At 36.5% G+C, this 15,553-nt stretch overlaps 1 protein-coding gene across 1 annotated transcript; it reads left to right on the top strand.

Annotated features, from left to right (window-relative positions):
• The first annotated feature begins 7,055 nt into the window (after nucleotides 1-7,055).
• LOC132108161 (kelch-like protein 17) lies at nucleotides 7,056-14,044 on the top strand. Its single transcript, XM_059514747.1, has 5 exons — nucleotides 7,056-7,566; nucleotides 8,746-8,899; nucleotides 10,228-10,306; nucleotides 12,121-12,348; nucleotides 12,435-14,044. The coding sequence occupies exons 1-5, from the start codon at nucleotides 7,564-7,566 to the stop codon at nucleotides 13,957-13,959; spliced, it is 1,989 nt and encodes a 662-aa protein (XP_059370730.1). The 5' UTR covers nucleotides 7,056-7,563; the 3' UTR covers nucleotides 13,960-14,044.
• Nucleotides 14,045-15,553: the final 1,509 nt, after the last annotated feature.

Raw genomic sequence — 15,553 nt, 5'->3', positions numbered from 1 at the left:
TTCGTTACTGTCTTTCAAGGGTTACTGTCTGTGAGTTTGCATAACTGAGCGCGTAATTCTGTGATCACGCCTAATTCTCTCACCTCTCTCTATCATCCTCTCTCACTCATTCTCTCTCTCTCTCTCTCTCTCTCCCTCATTTGGATTCCGTTATGTCTTGTACAAAGTTTACTGTCTGTATTGTCGTACGCGTATTTACTCTGTGTGATTTGTAGTTTGATGTATTATTAGTTCAATTATTAAAAACCAATATATATTCATGATTGCCTCTGTCACTCACATCACGAGTCAATGAAATGTCTGGGGTGCGTTCTCCGAAACTACCTTAACGCTACGTCGTTCTTAAGTTGTACCTTAAGAAGTACCTTATCGTTAATACGTGGTTTCCGAAACCTTCTTAGTTAAGTATACCTTCTGTAAGTCATGCGTTCGTAAGGTTGGTCTGGAGCGCTCTTAGCTATACCTTATCGCTGCTGACGGTTCATACCGCTAGTGGCCACCACTACGCAAAAAGATTTTTTACATCGCAGTTTAATTACACATAGAAAATTTTATATGAACATTTAATATAAAATCTGATTTAGTATTAAAATTACATTTTTACTTTACTTTAAAATTATACACATAAAATACTTAAGTTGTTATAGCTTACACCCAGTGTATGGAAGTGTTTTCATTAATAAAGTTTCCATACACTAATGGTTGTTAGCTTTTTTATTTACTATCCTAAGGCACATCAGCTGGCGAACCATTTGACAGAAAAGGCTTAGGAGTCTATATAAAGAAAGATGAGTTTACACAAACTTTATAGCTATGGCAGCGAGACAGCGAGTACTTGTTTTAAATCAAAGACGGCGGCGTCCGCGGAGCCAGTTAGTGTATGTCAACTACTTTATAAGAGAACATTTTAGTTTACAAGAGACCATTGTAAAAAAAAATTGCCTGCCACGGGAGCAAATACTGCAGCTCTTGCATCTTGTTGGCCCAGATTTGTCAAGACAAACTCGACGGAGCTACCCCCTCAGCCCCGAAATTCAGCTGCTGGCGGCTCTTCGTTTTTATGCCTTGGGGAGTTTTCTGGAGGTTGTTGGGGATGGATATGGGCTGAGTAAGACCTCAGTGTGGCTGGGCGATCTCTTTTTGCTGACTTTTTTCCCCGACATAGTGAATGTCGGTATGTCTCTCATGTTTGCGCTTTTATTGAGGAAATCATCCAATTACAGAAATGAGCGATTTACGGCAATAATGTGATACGGCTGGTGGATAATCAGCATACGTTGTGGAGAACATTAACACACTTATGGCCGTGAGGGTTTGGGATTGTACACTTGCTAAATTATAAACACATACTCATATTTATTTCTGCATGTACTTATTTCAATAAGCCCCGAAAAATGCAGTTTGTACTATTTCTAAAACGCTTCTTTATAAAGAACATTGTTTTCTCAATACTTTACCTATAGCACTGTGAAGGAAAGAGCGCACAATCGATCATCGAGGCGTCGATATCAACCTATTCAGCACCTCCACCATGGACAGCAACTGCTAAGGTCGAACTTAAGAAGGTTTACCTTAAGCAACATCCTAAGGTATAGTTCGGAGAACACACGTAGCAAAGGTATACCTGTAGTTAAGGTGTACCTTTTGAGTATTCGTAGCGCGCTAAGAGACAACGTTATCGGAGAACGCACCCCTGATCTTTAGCTACAAGTTCTTTACTTTTTAGTAACCGAACTTTCATAGTGATAGGATAATGTTTTCATGGCCAGAGAATATTTTTCCTTGAATTATAAGAAGTGATAACTTTATTGAAAGTTGATAAGTTAATCTTACGGCCGTTTGCTGGACAAACCACTGTTTGATTTGCGGTAATTTACAGTAAGAGATAGCAATATAATTGATATGAAGAATGGAATATTGACATATTAATGAGTAAATTACAGTACCTTGTAATGAGTTATTGATGTATACAATTGACCAATTTTTTCATCTTCAATTATTTTAATGTAACTGTCATATGAGATATATATATTAATCATATTCCTGATTAATTATTAAAATTCTCTATATATTGAGTTAATTATAATGTACAAACCAGTGCGGCTACACTGAGCATGATGACTTGATGCGCTGACTCCGGCTTCAGTCCACTCTTTGCGAAGCTCTCCCAAGTTCTTGAATCTGCTTTTCCTGACAATCTTTTCAAGTCTGTGGTCATCCCTGTTGCTTGTGCACCTTTTTTCTACCACACTTTTTTCCTTCCAGTCAACTTTCTATAAATATATTTTTGATACAGCACTGTTAACAGCTGTATCAAAATATATTTATTATATATTATATATCTGTGAACTGCTAGTCCTTTCAGCAATGACCTTCTGTGGCTTACCCTCCTTGTGGAGGATGTTGATGATTGTCTTCTGGACAACTGTCAAGTCAGTAGTCTTTCCCATAATTGTGGTTGCATGTTCTGAACTAGCCCAGGAGGTACCCAGTACTTATACTCATAATTAATAAAACTAATCAAGCTCAAAATGGAATATTCAAATTTTTTGAGATACTGAATTTTTTATTTTCCTAAGCTGTAAGTCGTAACAAACAGAACTAAAACAAAAAACTCTTGAAACATTTCTGTATGTGTGCAATGAATCTAGAATATACAAAAGTTTACTTTTTTGAATTAAATTACACAAAATAAAGAACTTTTTTTTTTAAGTAGTCAAGGATGAAATTTGTTTGAGCAAAATAATATACACTGTGCTGCCAACAACATTACAATGAGTCAAGCAATATCAAATGTCAGTATTCTCTTCTACCATCTTCTGAATTGCTGAAAATTGTGAAATTAGTTTTGTTGGGTTTAGTATAATGCCACCTTTATACTCAAAAACATCTATAGAGGAGGCATTACATATGTATTACCTTATTAAAATTGAAATGAGTGACCATTTTAGAGGTTTCACACACAGGCCTCTGTTCGAGCTAATACAGGGTTGTTTATGATCAAAGTTATGATCAAAGTTATACAACTCCAATTTAAGTTACTTTTGGGTGCAATAACTTTTACATCAAATGTTAAGTCTGTGTTTTAGCAAAAAAACAGGTACTGAGTAGGAGTTACATGACATAGGCTAAATTGTTTACATCTCTGGTTCACCCCAAACAATGATAAAACCTTACAGTATTCTAACAAAATCATGTATTTCATTAGTATGTAATCATGTCAGTACAATTTAGACAAGTCCAATGGATTCATAGACCCAGAAAACATGGGGTTAGACTCCAAGATTACTTGACTAAGTCAAATAATGAAGGAGTTAGGATATTTTAAGGGCTCCCTGCCCATCTTGGACACCATCTTGAAAATTACACCTTTCTGGTGGTCAAATTTTGGTAAACTTTTAGTATGTTATTAAGGACACCTAATACTACAAAAAAACAGCTGAGAAACCTTTTGTTAGAATATTTTTAGGGTTAGGTGTTTTATTTTCATATATGCAGCCGCCTAAGAATCGTTTGAATGAACCTGCATGTTTCTGTTATAAAAGTTATTTCGTCTGGGTTTTGAAAAGCGCGCAGTCGTGAGGCAATCCGCTGCTTCAGCGAAAATTTATACCAGTGCCCCAAATTTACATAACGTTACTCCTATAACCAACCTTTAAGAGGGGAGCGTAAAACAGAAGGCATATTAGTCTTAGCACACCAGTCCAGCACTAATTAATTGTACAGTAAGTGTTTTAATGGTTTATTCATATTGAATATTGTTATGCATCTATTAGAATACCCTATAATTACAGCAATTTCTCTTATGAAGCTAGATTGATTAACATGTTTTTTAAATGTATTGTACTAAATGTGTTTATACTTATGTTTTAGATAATGGACTTTTTCGTGAAGGAAAAATTGCAACAAAATAATTTCTGCCTGTTAACTGAAACATTTCAAGGTAAGTAACCTAATTAAATTAATGATACATAAGTTTTCCTTTCATTTACAGTGTACTTTTGTTCCTCCCTACAAGTCCAAATCAGTCAAAGGGTAAAGGGTGGTAAAATTTACTCACATTAGCCGCAAATATTGCCACAAATTTTCTGTAGGGAGTGAAAACTCTTAGTGCAAATTATAGTAGATCCCCACAAAGACTGTAAAAATTTAAACTGTGAACTGTTTTTTTTTTTTAATTGTGCTTTCTCTGTACTTTTGTCTTTTAAAGGCCTTCGTGCTGAAATTGTCTTTAAAACCCTTCCTGCCATCTGCACCATACCACACAAATGGAAAAATGGTGTGCACATCATACACGGAAATGAAGCAGTCCTTCATTGACATTCTACCTGTAAGTAAAAGCAACACTTAAAATTACAGTGCCCTGTGTAGTCAAATCACCTTTATTTATTTTGTATAAGACACACGTTGTACAATCCAAGAAGATATTTTGAAAAAAAAAATGATGACAGAATTTAAATTTTTGGGTGAATTATCACTTTAACCAATTTAAATTCACTATAGCTTTTAACTCATTTAAATTCACTCATTTGTAGTGATTGTATCAATGAAATATCATCACAATGCATGTTAACTGAACTTTGTTTTTTTTTTTTATTCTTTTAAGGTTGGCACTAACTAGTGCTGTACTTGCATCACGAGACAAGCCAAAATCCACATGTCCTGGTGCTTGGTGACAAGGAAAACTCCTCCCAAGTTTGTATTATTTTAAACGGGGAAGCATTGGAACAGAAGACAATACTACAAGCAGTCGATCTGTGTTTCAAACTTTTCTTTGTATATGACATCTACTACCCAAAGTTTTTGGAACACACAGTCTTTAATAGTTTCTTTTGCACACTGTCTTCTACTTAAAAACTTATTTAGTATTTAGTACTGTATTTAGTAATCAATAAAAAACTTTTTTATTTTATTGATCATCAGTAGGTCCAGCAGCTAGTATATTTATTTTATGATTATTTTTTGTTTTATTATTATATGTTATGTTCATTTTATTTGAAAGTCATAACATTTGCCTAGTGTGGTAACCCATACTCAGAATTGGTGCTCTGTATTTAGCCCATCCAAGTGCACAAACACAGCAGTGAGAAGTGAACACACACCCGGAGCATTGGGCAGCTATAGATCCAGCGCCCGGGGAGCAACCGGGGGTTCAGTGCCTTGCTCAAGGGCACTTCAGCCATGGGTATTGAGGGTGGAAAAGAGCACTGTTCATTCACTCCCTCCACCTACAACTCCAGCCAGCACCAAGACTCAAACCTGCGACTTTCAGGTTACAGGTCCAACTCTCTAACCATTAGGCCACAGCTGTGAACTGTATTTTCACACTTGTGTGTTTTGATATGAATATGAATTGACACATTTGTACATCTTGAAAATGTCAGTTGTATTTTTACACATTCTTGTTCATTTAAATTAAATATTTTAAAATATATTTTTAAATGTGTTATTTGCATATTAAAATAAAATCTGTAATTTACAACAAAAGTAGTTTCAAAATATGGTTGTATTAAGTAATTTTTAATAAAAATACTGATGTTAATTAATATAAATAATGAACTCAACTGTTGGGTAACTTTTAACCCAACAGGATTTTAACCCAATGGGTTGGGTTGAAATAACCCATAGATGGGAAGGTGCTATACCAACCCATAGTTGGGTTACAGGTTGGGTTATTTTTAACCCAACATTTTTTTGTGTATGATTTTACTGAATTATACTTAGACTTCATTTTATAGCGCTCTGAGAAATGTTTTGGCCATAACAAGACTACCCTAGATCACGATTTACAAACATTTAATATGATAATTTTATCATTGAGCAGTCATTGAACAGGTTTGGAACATCATGAGGGTGAGTAAATGATGACAGAATTTTCATTTTTAAGTAAACTATCCCTTTAAATAGTTGAGCTAGTTAAGATGAACAACACATCATACTGCATACACTTACGGTACCACAAGGGCGTGGACTTTGGTACTGGTCACATTCTTTCTCGTCTCCAAATCTGAAATGTCTTTATGCACCTTCTGCAGTTCCTTCCATACTGAGATCTGGATACACACAGATGTTCCAAATATGTGTGCACATTCATGATCTAAAACAAAATAAAAATAAAATAAAACATAAGTCAAATTCACGTAGCAGTATTGTATTAATGAATGACATGTAATGTGTCTTACAATAACTTTGACATCAGCCGGCCGCGATCGCCTTTCCGATTATCCTCCTCCTCCTCCTTCACCGCATCCGTCTCCTCGCACATGCTGCTGATATGATTGATTTCGTCCAGCCGCGATAAGAAATGTGATGACTTGTTAAAATAATAATAATAATAATAATAATAATAATAATAATAATAATAATAATGTTTAAAACACAATTTATTTATTCATTCATTCTCAAAGCTTATTACACTTCGAATTACAATTTCAGCCATATTATGGTTATTATGGCTGCATTATTTCAGTGGAAATTATTATTAGTTTTGGAAATCATACATACATACATAAGACTTTTCTTGTATTATTGAACCGTTTGTACGACCAGTTTGGCAAGAACATTATGTTTTTACGTAGGGGAATAAAATTTAATAATTAATTTAATTTAATAAATTAAATAAATTGATTAAATAAATAAATGTAATATTCTATTATGGCTAAAAAGATTTATTGCATTTTTATTTTTCATCACCTTTTGTAAAAGAAAGTCATTGTGAAATACACAAATCCTAGGTTTCACTCTCAGAATAAGGATATTATTTACTACAAAGACATCTTTTTTTATTATTGCACACAACACGTCCATTAACAATGTCCTTTGAACAAAACATCTTAAGGTGAGGAAACTTCGTAAATATCAAACATACATACAAAATACATTATCAGTAATTTCAGTATTATCACTAAATACCCATTCACGTATTTATTTGGTCAAGTCAAATCTTCGTCGTAAGATTTCACTGCATGGATATAATCAGTTTATTAATGAATTAATTGAAATTAATTTCTCCGGCTTTGGGAGTCACAAATTCAAAGTTCTCGGAAACGGAAGTAAATATCCGTCACATCCGGTAAATTGGTCAATGAGCAAAGCGGAAGTTTAGTGTGTTGTTCCAGCAAGTGACAGAGAACCCCTCAGCTTGTTTCGCCTCCAATCATGGAGCAATATTGGCACTTGTGAGCAATAGTTGACATTACTGATCAAACAATCACTTGTTTCCCCCAGGACTGCGTATTCTCTTGGCCAGTCCGGATTACCAGCCCCTAATAGTCTGCATGGAGCCGTGCTCGACAGTGTGGATGTATCAGGCGCTCGTGTATATTTTTGTGCTCATATGCTAAGGATGGACAACACACCGTAATGAGCCGATCAATTTGCGCTGAAACTACCCAGGAAGGTCAAGGCGTTGTAAACGGGCCGTCTGTTTCATCGCGGCGCCCTGAAATTCTTGATACACAAAATCGAACTCAAGACATCCCAAGAATTAAGAGAGCATATATCACCCAGATCTGTACCGCTGGGGTCAACTCTCACACTCTCTGATAGAAAGCTTCACCGCTCATGGTAATATTTAAAAAAGAAGAAATTAAACGATTTTATTGGGCAAGAGTTTTATGCTCTGTTCAGCTGTTATTGTATTTGGGTGGAAGGCAAATTTCGTTTTGCAGTGTAGTATTAATATTTATATTCATAGGGTGCATGAAGAATCGGGTTACTTTGGCAATCCCATTACTAATATTCTGATCAACAAATGGCTTTTGGGAAATGTTTTGATGAGGTAAGAAACCTGGATATAGCAGGGAACTGTTAAATAATAAAAATATTCCCTGTCCATAAACCTCATGAGGAAGTCTCGGAAATGTCTGGAGTGAGCATATTTTAAAAGGAAATATTATTGTTTCTATGTGTGTTCAATCAACGTTACTGCTTATACAGAGAGTTCCTTAAATATCTTTGAAATCCTGAAATATACTAGTTGTTCTTTTACATAGCTATATGTATGCATGTGTGTATTCTGTATTTTATTTATATGTACTAAAATAGGTTTTCTACCTTTATTGTTCATTAATATATGGTGTTTTTTATGAAAAGTAACAACTGAGGTTATGCCATACATGTAAGGGTTAGACTGGGTTAGATGTAAGCTATCCGAGGCACTCACATACAAGGCCTCAGAAAACATGCTGAATACTGGCCTTCTCTTTCTGTCACACAGAAGTATAAGCTATGTTGCCTTTTTGTTATTTTTATCTCACTCTAATGTTTCAAATTTAGCCTATGAATATTGTAAGAAAAAAACTTGTGAATAATGCCCCTTTCTGTGGTCAAGGTCAGTAGGCCTGGAAAAGGTCTAGGAAGTCAAATGAAATGTTTCAAATGAATTAAAACAGTTTACATGTGTAAATTGTAAACTGTTCATTTGATTATCTAGTCATCAATGATAAATTATTTTGTGTTGCTTTACTCTGTTTTGCTTAGTCATTTTGTAGCTCTCAGATGTATGTTTCAGTCAGAGAGACTGCCCTGGATTGCAGTTTTCAGTCAAATACTTTGAATTGATCATTTTGCCTTTGAGTGGCCGGACTTTAATTCAACAGGTGAATTTCCACACAATATGTGTGTATGTATGTTCAGTTCAGCCCTACAAACTATAAATGTGATCACAGCATTATACTGTCACTATATGAGCATTTTATAAATGACATGTTATAAACAATGTATTTTTAAATTAACTTGCCACAGATGAATTCTGTCAGAGGTGGTGCAGTTACCTGGCGACCACAGCCATGGCAGGATGCAGATAGAGGTGGTGGAGAGCCTCTCTCGGATAGTGACTCAGAGGAAGAGGATTTTCCTGATGACTACTCTACTCCCTTGGGGGAATATGTAACTCAGGGTAAGACAATGGTTTTAGTTTTGATCATTGTTGGATAATGGAATTCTGGGTTGTGTAATGTAATTTCTTATTTCATTTTAATTGTCTCATAACAATCTGTACAGCTCATTCTTCAGTCTAAACCCGATTTATTGCTCTTTATATGTCCCAAATAATAGCAAAACATCAGTAAATGCTTTGGGGTCCATACAATTAATTTTAACCTTAAAATAAGGTTTTAGGTTTGTAAAAAAAGAAAAGAAAAAAGCTCAAATGTAAAATGAAGAAAACTGTAATATTTTGTCACTATTTAAATAAAGTTGTAATTTAAATTATAATAGAAAAATAATCAGATTAGAATTGCACTGCATTTTATTTAGTTCCCTTTAAACCCTACAGATCCAGTTATGTGATAATAAGTAAACAAAAACTTTTCAGTACTTCAAAAACAATGAAACAACATTACATGTATCAAATATGGCTATGTAACAGTCATGAGGTGAAGGGTGAGGTGTCCAAGTTGCAACATCTAACTACTGGGATGCCTCAGGGCTCAGTGATTGGACCACCTTTCTTCTCTGTCTACATGGCATTCAGAAACATAGCTTTTTATATCACTGATATGCTGATGATACTCAGCTCTACCTCTCATTCCATCCTGATGATCCAACGATAGCTGCTCACATAAAATTCAAGGCAGTGATGTTTGCCTACAAAACCACCGCTGGCTCTGCACCCCTTTACCTAAATTCATTACTTCAGACTTAAGTGCCCTCTAGAAGCTTGTGTTCTGCAAGTGAACATCGCTTTATTGTGCCATCCCAAAGAGGCACAAATTCACTTTTACATTACATGTTTCCTCCTGGTGGAATGACCTGCCCAAGTCGATTCGAGCAGCCTTAGTCCTTAGCCATCTTCAAGAATCGACTAAAAACACATCTCTTCCATCTTTATTTGACCCTCTATCACTGGCACTCTCTATTCTAATTTTCTTCTTTAAAAAAACTAACTAGCTTCTCTATTCTTTTTGTATTCTATTTGTATTGTTTTCTTTTTATTTATTATACAAGTAACAAAAAGCTAAAAGAAGGTTTCTAACACTAGCCTGCTCTATTCTTTTTCTATTCTATGCATTTTCTTTTTATTTATATAATAAAAAAACACCTTGCTACGTGTACTGCATTAGGCTAACTGAGACTTGTCATAAAACTTATTCTTTTGTTGATTTTGATTGCTTCCATTGGATAAAAGCATTTGCTAAATTTAAATGTAACTGTGATTAGAACATAGATGAATCATTTAGCCACCTTTTTATCAACTTAGTTTTTTCTCTTTGCATTCTCATTTAGGGTTAAAACAGCTGCTTGATGCTCAGCAGTTGTGTGATGTCACTCTTGTGGTGGAGGGAAAAAAGTTTATGTGTCACAGGTAGGTTTTATGGTTTCCGCTTTGAAGGTTATCTGGTTGTAATATTGAATGTAAAAAAAAAGATTCAGAACATGAATAATTAAAAAAATGGCATACAGTCTAATGTCCCCAGCTATTAAACTGCATAATGAATATTAAATAATGATGAAGATTATAATTATATGTATTTCAGTATAATGAATGATATACAGTACCATTCAGTCTGTAAGATGTTTTTTTAACAAATTGCTTTTATTCAGCAAGGATGCATTCAATTTATCAAAAGTGACAGAAAAGACATTTATGATGTTACAAAAGACTTTTATTTTAAATAAATTTTTCTTTAGAATTTTCTATCTATCAAAAAAGCAGCAAAATTGTTTTTAACATTTATAATATAGAAGTGTTTCTTCAGCAGCAAATCAGTAGATAAAAAATTATTTAAATATCACAAAAAATAAAGTTTTTACTGTATTTTTATTCAAATAAATTAGAGCCCTGCACGGGCCTCAAATCTAGGCCCGAGCCCGGCCCTGGCCCAAAACGCTCAGGCCCTAGCCCGACCTGTGTCCGACAGCTCATCAGAATTATCAGCCCGAGTCCGACACGAGCCCGTGTTTTTATTTATTTATTATTTTATTTATTTATTTTATTACACAGCAGAAGCCTGCCCTATTTGCAACAATTAAAAAGGGGTCAGTTTTGTGTTATGTTTCTTTTCATTTCTTTATCAAGTTAATTTACAAAAATGTTTGGAGCATTTTTTTTTAAATGAAGATTTACGTTAATCAAACAAAATGAGAAATAGCCTACAATCTAAACAAATTAAATTAATTAAAAACAAATTTGCAGGTTATCTTACCTCAAAAATGCACCACAGAACATGTCCATTCTTTTTTCCATTAGTTTCCAACAGTTAAACGAAAATAAAGTCCAATCAAATGAAAAGTTAGAACAGTCTCTTACAGAGCATCGTGGAGAAAAAGAATAGCATCCAGAGTGGAAGGTTTTAACCCAGTCCTCCTCTCTTCTATCACTCTTCCCGCTGCGCTGAAGACACGTTCGCTGCTGCTGCTGGCGGGACACTAAGCACAGAGCGTGCCAGTCTTGACAGTTGAGGTAGCAGGGTCTCGTGCTGTTTCCACCATAGCAGCACATCTCGTCCATCACCTTCCATGCTGTGATTGAGGCGCATGTATTGCTGTACTTCATCGTCGTCATCCTCGTCCTGCTCCACAATGTTTTCAAACTCGGCCAGCGCTCTCTTCTTTCCTGCGTGGCCCGCAACAACAGGTGCAGACACAGAAATGCTCGCCGCTGCATGAATCATCATTTTATAATTATTAGTTGGACAACTAGGCTATGATTAATACATTAATTTAGAAGCCTATAATAGCTACTACTGCAATAAGTGGATATAAGTGAAGTATAATCGTGGGTCGCGCTGACGGAAAAGCGTGCGTGCGTGAGACTGTCATGTCAGTATAATTATAACGGGTTGAATTATCAGATTATCAAAGTTATGAGGTTATGAAATGTATATATTTGTTTTTCTATCGTCGAGGTCAACTTCTCATTTTTTTTTATTAATGTCTAAAAATATAAATAGAAGGATAACCCAAAAAAGGCCCAAGGCCCGGCCCGCATGTGAGCTATAACGTGAAAATTGTCCCGAAGCCCGGCCTTAGGGGCATAAATAAGTCGGGGCCCGTCGGGCTCGGGCTGAAATGCAGGGCTTTAAAATAAATGCAGCTTAGGTGAACATAAAAGACATGTTTTCACTTAACATTAAAAAAACTGTTCTGTTTTGACGTCTGCTGTTTTTCTTTTTTCAGGGTTCTTTTAGCAGCAGTCAGTCCATATTTCCGTGCCATGTTTACCAGCCCTCTCGTAGAGTCTCGTCTTACTGAGATCCGACTGGAGGAGGTGACACCTTCTGTTATGGAGACAGTTATCCACTTTGTTTATACAGGAGAAGCAGGTCTTAGTCTTGACACAGCAGAGGACTTGTTTGTAGCAGCCAATCGTCTTCAAGTGATGCCCTTGCAGGACCTTTGCTCTAGGTAAAATGTAGATGTGATCCTATTGTAATTGTTCTACTTTGTATCTTGTCTTGCTGATGCTCACATTTTATTTTCCTGTTTGTTAGATTCCTTTTTGAACACCTGTCTGTGGAGAATTGCCTGGGCATGTACTCTCTGGCTCGTTCACATCATGACCAGCTGCTTCTTCGGGCTTCTTTGAGACTGGTGGGCCAGCATTTCCCTCGAGTAGCCCGGCAGCGAGATTTCCTCCTGTTGGACCCAGGAACTCTTGGCAGCTTGTTGGAGTCGGATCGATTGGGTGTGGAGTCTGAGACTGAAGTATATGATGCAGCAAGGCGCTGGGCAGAAAACCAGCCAGCTGATCGCTACAGTCACATGCCCAATTTGTTACGCCATTTACGCCGCGGTCTTTTTGGCCCTGAAGAGAGCCACCGAATGAACCAAGAACTTGGACTTCGAGCCAGTACAGAGGGCATGGGAGGACCATTGAGGCCTCGAGAAGGCATGTATGAGAAGAAAATAGTCTGTGTAGACCTTAAGCCAAGAGAGAATGAGTCTTTACAGGAAAGGGACTTCACAGTGGATTGCTTCGACCCTCGTACAGGAAAGTGGGAGAAGCTGGCAGCCTTGGGCTCGTTGCTTTGTCCCGGCTGTACTGCTGTTGGAGGTCGACTGTTTGTGGCGGGAGGCATCCTGCGGAGTTCCGAGGTCTCCTCAGCACTTCATGAGTACGATGTCGTGCTAAACCGCTGGATTGAACAGCCATTGATGGCTGAACCACGTGCAATGTTAGGTCTTCTTGGTTGCGGAGGTTTTTTATACGCTCTTGGTGGCTGTAACAGAGCAGCCTTTCTGGACACATCTGAAAAATTTGACCTTAACACACTGACCTGGGGATCAGGACCTCGTTTACCATTGCCATTGCGTTCTTTTGCTTGCGCTGCCCTCCGCTGTCGTCTCTACTTGCTTGGTGGTACCACACTGGAGCAGAGCAGGGCTGTGGTGCATGCTGGCGTGCTTATATACCACACAGTTACAAATACCTGGAGCCGCGTCGCCCTAGACTCTGGCGCCACCTGCCTGGCTGGAGGCGTGGCAGTACGTGGCGGCGTTTGTGCAATTGGTGGTTACTTGCGTGATGCCGCCAAGTTCCTCAATGGCAACTACACCCAGGCTGAACCACTAGATGCCACAGGACGTGTGTTGTTCTTCCGAGAAGGAAGAGGATCAGGAGTAGAACGGGAGGTGGCTGTTGCAGTAGAGCGAGGGGGTGGTGGTAGTGACCGTGCGCCTAGTCCGGTGGTTTTTCCTGGCCTGCCAAGGCGGATTGCAGCTGGAGGTGTGGCTAGATGGAAACGCAGGATATATGTGTTGGGCGGTGAGAATGGATCGAGATTTTATGATAGCGTCTACTGCTGGAAACCTGGCTGGCGAAGCTGGGTCCAAAGGCGGGAGAAATTACCAGGGGAAACAGGAGGAGTTAGCCAGTTTGGATGTACCACACTGAAGTTCCCAAAAAAACACATTTTAGCACGTCTTCGTGCTGCCCAACAGAAACGGGGAAAAGAGAAACGACCGACACGGTCATGCAGAATCATGCGGATTGACAGGACAAATCAGGAAGTGTGAAATTATTATTATAATTTTTTTTCAGTTAGACTTATGGGCATTTTGGAACCATTCATGTACCCCTACTTTTACGTAATTACTCTTGGTTGATGTCTAGATGGTTTGAAATTCATTATTTAATTTCTGCAGTTTTTGTTTACGAAGTATTGACAGAAAATATACATAACATTTGGATATGATTTCAGAATGTTTTTATTCCCAAATTTGATCTTAGAAATGTTATCATCCTGTTAAATAATAAAACTGTTCAAATCACAGCAAAAACAAGTTAAACACAAGCTTGACTCAATGAGGAAAAAATCATTGAACCTTTTTGGTTACAGTTATTGCTTTGATGCTGAATATAGTTTTACACACATTAGAACATCTAGATTTCTACCATAACAGCGGTATATAAAGTCATAGCTTAATATTGGATCTCTTCAAATTGAAGCTTCCAATCTTTATCATTTAATAGATTTTTTTATTACATTTTTTGAATGATGACAGTGGTTTCAAATTACACTTATGTTCAACTGCTATTAAGCAACATCATTTGATTCATCCAGGTTTTTGGCCAACTAGCATTTCTATACTGTATCCCAAAATTTGCATGAAAATATAATAAAATAAAATGCTGGATGGAAAAACCGTCATGTGAATGAAATTTGCATAATGTGCTTAATAAATGTATACAATTAATTTGAGGTGGATTATTTTTTTGTATTATTATTTGGTTATGCGTAACTACAGTGGAAATACATTTACAGATGAAATTGTAAGATGTGTATTCAGAAGATATGAGATTAAATAAATGCTTGGAGAATAAGAAAAAAATCATGTTGCTCAAGCCAGTCTGAAATTTGATCTTGCAGATGATTGCTAGCACACATGAAGTCTGTTAAGAGTGTTAAAGCGTGCACATTCGAAACCACGCGCATTTTATTACATTTAATAAAGGAGCAGATTTCCCATGGACTACAATTTCCATTTCTATTTTTTTTATTATTATTATTATTTGAATGTATGTTGCAAATTGTTTTTTTGTTATATTGTTTTGTCTAATGCAATCACTAATGTGATAACATAGACCCAGATGATATCCGCTGATGAACAACATTATGTAATTCTAATTCATAGTGGCTATTCAGATATAATGTTGCACCCCTACTGTATTTTAAATGACCCGTAAATCACAAATGCATTTACTATAACTGTCCCGAAGTCATGCTTATTTGATACCAGAATCTCAAGGTTTTTTTTTTTTTACATATCAAATGAAATAAAGAGACACACTTTCTCTTTCTGAAATTTCTGTCTTTTAAACTCACATTACTGAACTAACATTGAACAATAATTCAACAAAACATGAGTCTTAACATCAGCATAATCCATGTTATAGTCCTTAAGTATCTTGTGTGAATTTTGTGGGGTCCACTTGAATTTGTGAATATTGTTGTAATGGACTTCAGCTTGCCCTCAATAAAGTGGATCAGTATACTTATCTGTTGTGCTTTAATGCCATCTTTTTGGGTTTAGCTGGTCATCGGAAATGTTTTAAAGCATAGACTCGCAATAGAAACCAAATGACTGCTTTTTGTATGATTGTTTTCAT

The sequence above is a fragment of the Carassius carassius genome, chromosome 28 (genome assembly GCF_963082965.1).
Source record: "Carassius carassius chromosome 28, fCarCar2.1, whole genome shotgun sequence".
NCBI lineage: Eukaryota > Metazoa > Chordata > Actinopteri > Cypriniformes > Cyprinidae > Carassius > Carassius carassius.
The sequence above is the reverse complement of the archived record's forward strand: the minus strand, read 5'-3'. Positions and strand labels throughout refer to the sequence as shown.